The sequence below is a fragment of the Chiloscyllium punctatum genome, chromosome 14 (genome assembly GCF_047496795.1).
Source record: "Chiloscyllium punctatum isolate Juve2018m chromosome 14, sChiPun1.3, whole genome shotgun sequence".
In the NCBI taxonomy this organism is placed as follows: Eukaryota; Metazoa; Chordata; class Chondrichthyes; order Orectolobiformes; family Hemiscylliidae; genus Chiloscyllium; species Chiloscyllium punctatum.
In genome coordinates this window covers 1,636,391-1,647,290 of record NC_092752.1, presented here as the reverse complement: position 1 = coordinate 1,647,290, position 10,900 = coordinate 1,636,391, and the positions used below count along the sequence as shown (strand labels likewise).

The 10,900-nt window shown below is 42.2% G+C and overlaps 1 protein-coding gene across 7 annotated transcripts in view; it reads left to right on the top strand.

Annotated features, from left to right (window-relative positions):
- Positions 1-1,682: 1,682 nt before the first annotated feature.
- bdh2 (3-hydroxybutyrate dehydrogenase, type 2) overlaps positions 1,683-10,900 on the top strand; it is a 95,050-nt gene continuing 85,832 nt past the window's right edge. For 2 of the 7 annotated variants that reach the window (XM_072583721.1, XM_072583723.1), the window contains exons 1-2: positions 1,692-1,803; positions 1,910-2,155. In XM_072583721.1, coding sequence (XP_072439822.1) covers positions 2,145-2,155 — 11 coding nt within the window. In that variant the 5' untranslated portion in view covers positions 1,692-1,803; positions 1,910-2,144. Of the gene's footprint in view, positions 1,804-1,909; positions 2,160-10,900 lie in introns of all 7 variants that reach the window. The other 5 variants (XM_072583720.1, XM_072583719.1, XM_072583724.1 and 2 more) reach the window with 4 other exon arrangements.

Sequence of the window (10,900 nt, the reverse complement as noted above, 5' to 3'; positions counted from 1 at the left end):
CGGTTGGGGGGTGGGGTTCAAGGGCAGAGATGCAGCTAGTGGAGGAAATGTGCTGGGGGGGGGGAACCACATGGGAGGGGAAATTGCAGTCCTTGAAGAAGAAGACCATCTGGGATGTTCTGGTGTGGAATTGGTCCTCCTGGAAGCAGATGCAGCAGAGACAGAGGAATTGGGAGGAAGGTATTGTATTTTTAGAGGGGAGGTGGGAGGTGGTGTAGTCCAGGTAATTGTGAGAGTTGGTGGATTTGCAGTAGATACCTGTGTTGAGTCAGTCACCAGAAATGGAGATGGAGAGGTCGAGGAAGGGGAGGGAGGTGTCGGAGGTGGTTAAGGTGAACTTGAGTCATACAGTCAAAGAGTTATTTACAAGTCTGAGGGAGGCCATTCAGCCTTTCAAATCCAACAAGGCTGTCACAGAGCAATCCAGTTAGTCCCACTTCCACACTTGATCCTAGTATCCCTCTGGGTTTGCTTTTCTGCTTTACCACCCCATAGAAATGAATACTGGTGCTATGTTGTATTTTTCTTAAAATGGCCTAATTAACTTGCATTACTAGATTTAATGACGTGTAAACCCAGGTCTCTGTTTCTCTATCTTATTGAGATGTATACATTTTGTATGTGCCCTCGAGCCACCAAATTGTACCAGCTGATATTTATTGATGTTGAAGTTCATTTGGCAATTACATATCTATTCTATTATTGCCTTCCTGTATCAGTGTTATTCTATGCATCAGCTACAGGCCCCAATTTATTTCACATGTCCACACATTTTGAAATAACATTACCAATTCCAGAATCCAAATTGTTAGTAAGATCTGTGGAACACAGTTTATCAAACTGAATAACTAATATCAAAACCTATAATCCTGTTTTCTGTTCTGTCGCCTGCTAATCATACATTCTGCTATTTGGCCCAATTTCCCCATTTCTGTCTTTTGTCCAAAATCTACCACATGGTACTAATCAAATATTTTTAGTTATATCCTAAAGTGTTCTTTTTCAAAGACTTTTTGGAAATACAATTTATTCCAACAGTTGTATCTCGCCCACTGACTCAGTCTACCAATCTGAGAATGATCTGTTTATTCTTTTCTCTGCTTTCTGCCTCAGTTCATGCCAGAACATCATTCCATATCCCATATATCATTCCATATCCCATATATCATTCCATATCCCATATACATAATTCCATATCCCAGTATATCATTCCATATCCCTTATGCTCCAAAGTTGTTTAATTTTAAAAGACCTGAACAAAAGCCTGAAGATCTAAATACACCAAACCGGCTGGTATCCTTTATCTGTTTGGCTAGTGACATCCTCAAAACACCAGCAGGTTTGTCAAAATTGAATGCATACACAGATTATTTTGTTTAAGTGTCTAGGGGAATTGAATGATTCAATGATCAGGTTGAGGCAGAATGGCCCCGGTTTATATTGTACGATGAATGTGAAAGTTATTTGGGAAAGGCAAAAGGATATAACATGACCTTCCGATTTTTAAATGGCGTCGGTCTTATTGGTCTGGAACTGAAACGAATTTTCATTTAGTGGCTGTTGTGGTTCTGTCTCCAGCCAGCGCTTTCTGCGGAAGCAGCTCACTTGACAGCACAGATGCTGTAGAATGAGTCTATGTAAAACATACAGAATGTCTGAGAGCGGATGTAGGCGCAAGGATTGGTGGGTTCTGTAGTTTATAGAAATCTGCTCCCTCATCAAACCCACGTACAAATTCCACGTTAGCGCCGTAGTTCTTGAGGGAAGAAAGTTGGAAAATTGAATTACCTCTCAGAGCGTACGGTAAGGAATGGGAAAATTATTCACTGCTCTGGAAACCTCGGGTTCTGTTGAAAAGAGTAACCACCCTTAATTATAAATTAAATTATAGCAAATGCCGGCTTTCCAGCCTTTTGTTTTCTAGCGCCATCGTGATGATTGCAAAGTCTGGGGAGTGTTGAGAGCAGAGTGCAGTATTTAGCGCTGTACCCTTTGGCCAAGTGAATTACTGTGGACGCCAACATGGTCATGCATATGTCTCTTTCCAAGACTTAAGGCCCAGGTATTCAGCACGGCAGAAACTCCGCCAGGTACCTCCCGACTGACATTCAAGTGGCTTTTAACGTTGAGAAAATTACACATGAATGTACCTAAAGTGCGTAAGTTCATTGGAATAATCAAACAATGTAAAATATAAATGTTTGTTTCTGTAAGAGATTATCGAATGCATTTTTAACTTTTTTTTAAAGCCTCCTTCTTAAAACAATGACCCTCATCAGCAGAATAACTTTATTTCAGTATGGAAATCCTGAGGTTTTCCTGTGGTGAATGGTGGATAAACTTGCTTGGAGGGGACAGTGTAAAGGATAGGAGCGAATTACTACGGAATCTGTACTGAAAACAACAAATGCTGGAGATCAAAGAGGCTCAGGCAGCATCCAGAGAGAGAGAGAGAGAGAGGAAGATAACGTTTCAAGTCTAGATGACTCTTCATCAGAGCTGACATGAAGTATGGAGGGAGCAGCATTTGTAATGTAGTTGGTGGCTGGATATAAGAGGCGGTTGGTTACAGATATAGATTGGCAGGAGTTGGTATTACAGGAGCTATGAAAAGACAAGGGAAATGGATACAAGGGCATAGGTTAGCATGGAGACTATAAAATGCCAGTGTGGTTAGGGTTATAAGGAGCTATGGGTGGATAAGGGGGCCATGGGGGAAAGGATTAGATTACTTACTTACAGTGTGGAAACAGGCCCTTCAGCCCAACAAGTCCATACCAACCCACCGAAGCACAACCCACCCAGACCCATTCCCCTGCATTTACCCCTTCACCTAACACTATGGGCAATTTAGCACCTCTATGGGCAACTCACCTAACCTGGACTGTGGGAGGAAACTGGAGCACCCGGAGGAAACCCACGCAGGCACTGGGAGAATGTGCAAACTCCATGCAGACAGTCGCCTGAGGTGGGAATTGAACCCAGGTCTCTGACGCTGTGAGGCAGCAGTGCTAACCACTGTGCCACCGTGCCACCCAAGGAGGTTATGAGGTGGCATGAGTGTGACGTGGGGACTATGTGGGATAGTGGGAGGAGCGAAGCTGGAGAGTTGTTTCGGTTCTTATTAAACTGCAGCAGTCTCTGAGCGTAGAGAGGCAGACATTACACTAAGCCCACATCCACAGGGTGTAGCCTCCATCCATTTTTGCCAGAGGGTCTCCCAGGCAATCCCACTACCCCAACACAAAGAAAATTACCACTTCAATTGAGTTTCTCCTGGATCACATTAGCAGGACTGGGGAATGTCCCATCTCTGTGCTCCTGATCTGGGAACAAAATCAGGCTCTTAATGTTAAACTGAAATGGAGAATATGGGTGAGGTTTAGGTATTGAATTTTTCAGGGACACTGGCACTGACAAAAACATTCAGTTATGTCTTAAACTAGGAGGAGATTCCAGGGATGTGGCAATCTGTTGTCCTGTTGCTGATTTCATATTAACTGCTGAACTTTTACTTTTTATCATTTGACCCTTTGCATTTTTCCTATACTGTACTGTCATTCATTAAAACAGAGATTTGTAGAAAATCTACTGATGGTGATTGTGTCATATTGTATTTAGAAAGGGGTATGAGCAGTGTAACTTTATTGTAAAATTAGTTACTTTCAGTAATCATCACATGATTTGAATTTTATTTATGATTAATCTGAACAAAAATTCAAGCGACAATGGATTGTTAAATACTGAGGCATGTTCCATTAAAGATTTAAAATGAGACTGAAATAGATTGGAGGAAGGTGATACAATACTTCAGATGGAGTGTCAAGTTACACCGATTCAGGGACTAAGGGGACAGCCTGGACTATTGTGTCTAGTTCTGGAAGAATTTGAGGATGAAAAGTAGTCATGACAACAGCTCCAAAGATGAGAATCTTTAAGTTATTGGATAGATTGGAGAAGCTGGGACTGTTCTCATGAGAAACAGATCCCACTGAGGATTAGGAACCAGATGGTACAGAATTGTGATAATTGACAAATGAAGCAATGATGACGTGAGGAAAAATACTTGTCACAGGGCTGGTCTGGAGCATACTGCCTGAATGTGGAGTGGAAGGTGGTCAATAGAGAAGCTCCCAAAACAGAATAGATAATTATCTGTAAAGAAAAAAAATTAGCAGGTGTTTGGGGAAAAGGTGAGGGATTGGAAGTTGCTCCTACATTGAACTGACACAATGTGACAGGTCAAGCAGCTTCTTCCTGTGCTTTAACCATGATGACTTTATTCTATATTTGCGCTAAAGCTATATCATAGTTTATTTATAGTTTATAATCTCCCAACTTTTGGGTTCTTTAAGATAATGACCAAACAGGTGGATGAGGGTAAAGCAGTTGAGGTGGTGTATATGGATTTCAGTCAGGATTTTCATAAAGTTTCCCATGGTGGGCTATTGCAGAAAATGGGATTGAGGGTGATTTAGCAGTTTGGATCAAAAATTGGCTAGCTCAAAGAAGACAGAGGGTGATGGTTGATGGGAAATGTTTATCCTGGAGTTCATTTACTAGTGGTGTACTGCAGGGATCTGTTTTGGGACCACTGCTGTTTGTCATTTATATAAATGACCTGGATGAGGTCGTAGAAGGACGGGTTAATAAATTTGCGGATGACACTAAAGTCGTTGGAGTTGTAGACAGTGCTGAAGGATTTTACAGGTTACAGGGAGATATAGATAAGCTGCAAGGCTGAGAGGTGGCAAATGGAGTTTAATGTGAAAAAGTGTTAGGTGATTCACTTTGGAAGGAGTAACGAGAATGCAGTATAGTGGGCTAATGGTAAGATTCTTGGTAGAGTAGATGAACAAAGAGATCTCTGTGTCCGTGTACATAGATCCCTGGAAGTTGCCATCCAGGTTGATAGGGTTGTTAAGAAGGCATACGGTGTGTTAGCTTTTATTGGTAGAGGGATTGAGTTTTGGAGCCATGAGGTCATGCTGCAGCTGTACAAAACTCTGGTGTGGCTGCATTTGAAGTATTGTGTACAGTTCTTGTCGCTGCATTATAGGAAGGATATGGAAGCTTTGGAAAAGGTTCAGAGGAGATTAGCGAAGATGTTGCCTGGTATGGAGGGGAGATCCTATGGGTAAAGGCTGCGGAACTTGAGGCTGTTTTCTTTAGAGAGAAGAAGGTTGAGAGGTGACTTATTTGAGACATGTAAGATAATCAGAGGGTTAGATAGGGTGGACAGTGAGAGCTTTTTTCCTTGGATGGTGATGTCTATCACGAGGGGGCATAGCTTTAAATTGAGGGGTGATAGAAATAGGACGGATGTCTGAGGTAGTTTATTTATTCAGAGAGTAGTAGGGACGTGAAATACACTGGCTGCAACAGTAGTACACTCACCAGCTTTAAGGGCATTTATATGGTCATTGGATGGACATACGGACAATAATGGAGTGGTGTAGGTTAGATGGGCTTGGACAAAGAGAGAGGTTTTAGGGAGCAATTTATTTCATTCGCAAAATTAGGATACACTTGTATGATAATAACTTGCCATGATGCTTCCTTTTCTCATGGTCCATTAGATTTGTACCTCAATGCCATTTACCCACCTTTAACTGGTACTCATTACCTTTACCAAGCAAAAGTCACATTGTGATCTCAGTCTTAAAAACTTCTGATTTTACTTCAACAGAGGAAATTATTTCTCCGCACTAATTCTATCAATCATTTTATCGTGTTTAAATTGCTCAATTAGATGTGCTTTTATTCTCAAGGACTACTAAACCTGGTTTCTGCTACAGGAACGGACACAAAATGTTTTGGATGCTGGAATTATTGAATTGAAAAGAGAAAATGCTGTAAGGACTCAGATCTGGCAACTTCTGTATAGACATATTAATATTTCAGGTCTCATTCTTGTATTCAAATCTCTATTATGGCCTTGCCCCACCTATCACCTTCCAATCCTATAGACCCTTTGCCCTTGTTTTAGGCATTTTCTACATTTGCCTTATCCATTCACGTCACCATTTCAAGCTTTCAGTGTCAGGACCCCATGCTCTTAAATTCTGGCTTTTAACATCTTCTCAAAATGCATATTTTTGTCCAAACTTTTGATCACCTTGCAAAATAATCTTCCTTTGATTTTATTCTGATTACTCTTTAGGATATTTTCTACAACTGCTGTACGAATGAAAATTACTATTTTAACTTGACAAAAGTGACACATAGGCATACTTATAAACATGAAACAGCCTGAAATTGAACCATGGTCCAAATGGTGCCTTGAGCAATAAACATCTCCAGCTTAGATTTTTGCTTGTCATGAACTGGTGCAGGAATGATGAGCTAAATAGCCTCCTTCTGTGCCATAAGAGGTTTGTGCTTCTACAGACATTGCTATGGAGACCTAAAATTCACCTGACTGAACTTCACTCTGATCCTGTTTGACCACTTCCAATGTATTCTGCTAATGGGCAGCAAAACATGTTTCAGGGTAATTGGTGCATTTTAAACATATGTCTTGTGCTCCTACAACACACACATGTCATTCACAACCACAGGCCGTTTGGCTGTCTGAGAACCAGTCACATGGTTATTGGCAGGCAGAAAGCCATTGTCATTAACAGCTCCCCACATCTCCACAGACCAACCAGCTAACTGTTACTGGCTGAATCCCGTTCTGTACATAGCCCTGGTACCAGCTGATCTGCAGTAACCATTCCCCATTGCTTGAACAAGCAGCAGTATAAACTGCACATACGATGATAGTCACTAACCTGCTTTTTAAAAAGAAAATGCAGCAATCCCTTCCACAGTCTTGGCTCTGAATCTCAAGATTCTTGGTTCTGCAGTTGGCTGACAGGCTTTTGCCCCATTTCCTTCTTAATAGCAGCATCAACAGTCTGTTGGCTTCCAGTGCTCAGTGAGTAAAGGAATTTGTTTTATCTGCAGCACAGGGGTGTCAAAAGACTGTCTTCAAGCCCTCTGCAGCACACTCGTCCACACTAGCATATTACCATTCATACTCTCTTGGTCGCGTTGTCACATACCATCCTACCTCAGCTGATGAATCAGTAATCCTCCATGTTGAACAACTGAGCCCTTGATGAGGATGCCAACTGAGGATGCCAAGGGCACAGAATGTTCTCTGGGTGGGGGATTTCAACGTCCATCACCAGCAGCAGTACTACCGATCGAGCTGGTCGGGTCCTAAAAGATATAGCTGCTAGACTGGTATGGCAGGCGGCGGGGGAACCAACAAGAGGGAAAAGCTTACTTGACCTCATCCTTACCAATCTGCCAGCTCCAGGTTCATCTGTCCACGACAGTATCAATAAGAGTGACCACCACACAGCCCTTGTGAAGAGCTTCACATTGAGAATACCCTCCATCGTGTTGTTTGGTACTATCACCGTGCTAAATAGCATAGACTTCAAACAGATCTCGGAACTCAACTCTGGGCATCAAAGAGCTGTTTTGTGTGATCATCATCAGCAGAATTGTACTCCAGCAAAATTTGGAGACTCTTGGCCCAGCATATCTCCCACTCAACCATTACCATCAAGCTTGAGGATCAACCCTGGTTAATTGGAGAATGCAGGAGGGCATGCCAGGAACAGAATTAGGCATACCTGAAAATGAGATGTCAACCTGGTGAAGCTACAAAACAGGACTATTTGCATGTCAAATAGCATCTGCAGCAAGTGATAGAGCAAAGTGATCCCACAACTAACAGATGAGATCTAAGCTCTGCATTCCTGCCACATCCAGTTGTGAATGGTGGTGGACAGTTAAATAATTCAGCAGAGGGAGAAGTATCCACAAATATCCCCATTCTTAATGATGGAATGCCCAACATATCATACAAAAGATAAGGCTGAAGCATTTGCATCCTCTTGTCAACTCTTCCAGTACAGTAGCTTGTATGGAACTTTGTCAAAAGCGTTCTGGAAGAACATCCATCTGTGTGGAGTTTGCACATTCTACCATGTCTGCACTGGTTTCCTCCGGGTGCTCCAGTTTCCTCCCACAGTCCAAAGGTTTGCAGATTAGGTGGATTAGTCATGGGAAATGTAGGGTTACAGGGATAGGATAGGAGGATAGAATAGGGTCTGGGCAGGATGCTGTTCAGAGGGTTGGTGTGGATCCGATGGGCAGAATAGCCTGCTACCATATTATAAAAATTCTATCTATTTGACAATATTGAAAATTGCCCAGGTATGTCCTACGTACAAAAAGCAGGACAAATCCAATCCAGCCAATTACTGCCCCATCAGTCCACTTGCGATCAACTGTAAAGTGATGGAAGGTGTCATCAACAGAGCTATCAAGCAGCAACCGCTCAGCAATAACCTGCTCAGTGACGTCCACTTTGGGTTCCCCCAGGGCCACTCAGTTCCAGGCCCCATTACAGCCTTGGTTCAAACATGGACAAAAAAGCTAAATTCCAGAGGGGAGGGGAGAGGGACAGCCCTTGACATTTAACTGGGTGTGGCATCAAGGAGCCCTAGCAAAACTGGAGTCATTGGGTATCAGGGAGCAAACTCTTCACTGTTTGGAGTCATACCTGGCACATTGGAAGATGGTTGTGGTTATTGTTGGAGGTCAGTCATCCCAGTTCCAGGACATTTCTGCAGGAGCTCCTCAGGGTGGTGTCCTGGACCAAGCTGCCTTCTCTCCATCATAAGGTTAAAAGTGGGAATGTTTACCGATTACTGGGCAATGGACCATTCACAATTCCTCAGTAACTGAAGCAGTCTGTGTACAAATGCAGTAAGATGTGCAATAATATCCAGGTTTGGGCTGACAAGTGACAAGAAACATTTGTACAACACAATTGCCAGGCAATGGCCATCTCCAATAAGAGACAATCTAACCACCACCCCTTGACATTAATTCATGTTACCATCATTGATTTCCCCCATTATCAACATCCTTGGAATTATCATTGACCAGAAACTGAACTTGATAAGCTATATAAATGCAAGGGCTACAAGAATAGGTGAGAGGCTAGGAGTACTGTGGTGGGTACCTCACCTCCTAACACCCCCCAAACTTTCCACCATCTGCAAGGCACAAGTCAGGAGTGTGATGGAATATTCCCTACTTGCCCTGGATGGGAGCAGCTCCAACAACGCAAGAAGTTTGATACCATCCAGGAAAAAGCAGCTAACTTGATTGGTACCACATCCACAAGCATCCACTCCCTCCACCACTGACGCTCAGTAGCAGCTGTGTGATGCTATCTACAAATGCACTATTGAAATTCAGCAAAGATCCTTAGACAGCACCTTCCAAACCAACAATCACTTCCATCTAGAAGGACAAGGGCAGCAGATACATGGGATCACCACCCCTTGCAAGTTACCTTCCAAGCCACTCACCATAATATATCGCTGTTCCTTCACTGTCATTGTGTCAAAATACTAGAATTCCCTTCCTATTGGCATTGTGGTTCAACTTACAGCACATGGACTGCACTGGTTCAAGAAGGCAGCTCACCCCCACCTTCTCAAGGGGGCAACTAGGGACACGCAAAAAATGTTGGCCCAATCAGTGAACCCATATCACACAAGTGACTAAAACAATGATGGGAATTTTGTGGAGGTGGAGGGTATTAGTCAGCCTCGTGATATCTCTGGAGCTGTTGGGGATCACAGTCTATTGTGTTTTGTGTTGCCTTTCTATCTGCTGAAGGATTGCTGTTTGAATTGCCCTTGGTACCTTCAGCCATGACGTTCCAGTATACCTCTCTGGGCAGCCACTGAATTTATATCTATGGTCTTCTTTTGGCTATATATCCTCTTTCTAAAAAAATCCACGTCGTAATTAAAAGTCCAATGATTTCTTAAGTAATGCAGGGTCATGATATGTTGTTGCGACAGTTGGTTTATAAAGAGCAGTCTGACTTACGGACATTATATCCAGCTTGGTTACAGTTCAGAATTGTTTAGCTGCAGCAACATTTCTGCGAGAATGGCCAAATTCCAAAACTAGCCCAAGGTATGTGAGTTGAGACTATCATTCACTTCCACTAATATTTTGATACATGAGCTTTTGCTTTTTTTAAAAAAAAAGTGTTTTTCCAGCAGATTGCTCGCTAAACAAGAGATTTCAGTCTAGAATGCTTTTTTACAGTTTCTGGAGCAGCTGAACAGCTGATTGAAGCAATCAATTTTCCAGAATTCCAGAAAGTTGTCATCAGCTTTATATAATCCATTTAATTTCATTTCTGATCCCAACTTTGGCTCACTGTCAGTAATGATAGCGATAGGTTTCTGTAATGATACCTTAGTTTGTTGAATAACAGGCATCAGGGTTTTCTTGATCAGGACACCCAGAGTGAAATTGTAGAAAGCTGGGCTGTTCTTCAGCAAACCCCATATTTATAAATACTGCCAGCTGAGGCTTGTCCAGCCTATGTAAACTCATATATGCCACCTGTGGACCTCTGATTTCAACATCGTTATTTAGATCGGAGAACCTGCTGATTGCTGCATGGGATAACAGTTACAGATCTGAAGTATACCTTCCCAATTGGATAAAGCTATCGTATCACTGATCCACATTTTCACAAATCTTACTTGGTGTAAAGCTTCATGCACAGGCAGCAGTACACCCATTTTTGTTCAAGGCTGATTTCTCAGCTTGGAAAATAAATTTGCTGAAAACATTTACTGAAAAAAAAATCTCAATGTTTTGAAAAATTCCTATCCATAGCTTCAGGGTGAGCACAGAATTGACAACAATATCTGAACTGAGAAAAGCTCAGTTGTGCAGTCATAAAGTTTGTGTTTGTGGGAGAACAGTTATAGTGGAAACATTCTGAAAACTGTCAGCATAGTGTACACTTGCAAGGAAAAGTGAATTTTGGATTTTTGAATATTTGGAAAGTTGGAAC